This window comes from Saprolegnia diclina, assembly GCF_000281045.1.
Source record: "Saprolegnia diclina VS20 unplaced genomic scaffold supercont1.27, whole genome shotgun sequence".
Classification (NCBI taxonomy): Eukaryota; Oomycota; class Saprolegniomycetes; order Saprolegniales; family Saprolegniaceae; genus Saprolegnia; species Saprolegnia diclina.
In genome coordinates this window covers 294,255-295,788 of record NW_008246094.1, presented here as the reverse complement: position 1 = coordinate 295,788, position 1,534 = coordinate 294,255, and the positions used below count along the sequence as shown (strand labels likewise).

The 1,534-nt window shown below is 52.9% G+C and overlaps 1 protein-coding gene across 1 annotated transcript in view; it reads left to right on the top strand.

The window, feature by feature from the left end:
- Positions 1-1,482: 1,482 nt before the first annotated feature.
- SDRG_08783 (hypothetical protein) overlaps positions 1,483-1,534 on the top strand; it is a gene marked incomplete at its 5' end in the record, with an annotated part of 1,668 nt that continues 1,616 nt past the window's right edge. The window contains one exon of the mRNA XM_008614680.1: positions 1,483-1,500. Within this exon, the coding sequence (XP_008612902.1) occupies positions 1,483-1,500 (18 nt within the window). The remainder of the gene's footprint in view (positions 1,501-1,534) is intronic.

Below are 1,534 nucleotides of genomic sequence, written 5' to 3'. Positions count from 1 at the left end.
ATTTTGCCTGGTAATTTATGCAGCATCGAGAGCATGGAGGTATCATGTGTGCAGATATCACCATGCACAGTCTACGCAATGTGGACATCCCTGTCGACTAGTCAATTTTAACCAGACAGGTCACATAACCAGACCAAGCTCTGGGTGAGCGCTGAAAACAGCGCCGGACTTGGGTCAAGCACAGACTATCTGGCCAATCGTGCCGATGAGGGTCTCAGTAACGCAATGTCGACTACTACGGCAACGACATCATGAGCCTTGGGGTGTCGGGCAACAACGAAAGCAAGCTGAGTGCGGGATGCAGTGCATGCTCCTCGGGTGGCTGCAAGGGCTTTACGGTCAACGGCAACACGTGCTGGCTCAAGAGCAAGCTTGAGAGTCGCGGGGCGTGCTCCACTTGCCTCTCAGCGAGCCGCCCGACAAACCGGCTTCGCCATGCTTAAATAGCTCGTTTCGACAGGCACTACTACTACATGCTTCAGCGGAAAAGCATTTCTTGATCCATCAAGCTTTGGCCTGTTGTCCTGTGGATGTAACTTGGACTGAGTGCATACGAGCGCAAGAGATGCAAATGACGAGGGCGAGAAGGACCACACAGAAAACATACTGTAAGCACGACGACGATTAGGGACGTTGCAGGGACTTTGTACCGAGCAGTTCAAATATTCAAGCGACGGTATGGACCGAGCATGACCCAAGGAACCCTCGTGGATGCTCCAATACGTAGTGCGATACAGAAAGGTCTTTGACCGCGGGCACGGGCGCACTTCTATTTTGCGTGGCAGAGACAACATTTCGGGTCTTCACGTGTTGCTTGTTTCGCAATGGAGTTCCCAACGGACGGCAGCGTTCGAGCTGTCACACTAATAAAGCGAACCGTCCTTGCCGTCCATGAACAGTTTATGGGCCCTTGGGCTCATCGACCGACGCCGGCACAGTACTTGGGTCGTGAGAAACACGTCGAACAATATGCCTGCCTCTCTTGCTGCGACGCCACGACAGGCCGTGTTACAAAGACGTCGCTCGTCCACAACTACAACGTAGCTCTGATGTCGTTTCTTTTGCTTGTTTCGTGGCACTGTCTTGGGCAAACGAATCATTGGCGGACCCAGTGTCTAGCTGACGACCCGTGTGTTCCCTCTCAGTTACCCGACATCTCTCGTCGCCAGACCGGCACCATAGTACAAATATAATTGCTCAGCTACTCGCAGAGTGTGAGGTGTTACACGTATGCACGAAAACAGGTCTCTTCTCACAAAGACCAAGTTGAGAGCACGAGTCGTGTCCAGTTGGCATGCCAAGCCAAACCTCTTCTGGCCGCACGTATCCAGTTTCTAAGCAATCATATGGTTCGCAAATCATTCCCAGCGCCACTCTTTTTGCTGTGCGAGCAATGCTCGATGACGAACCTCGTGGTTCTACAGCACTCGACACTCTCGACGTAGATCGAGTACCATTTCATATTTGGCAGTCTCGACAGCAATGGTGAGTCCCAACGCGGTTCTCTCGCTGCTCGCGCTTGCTGCGCCGCTCG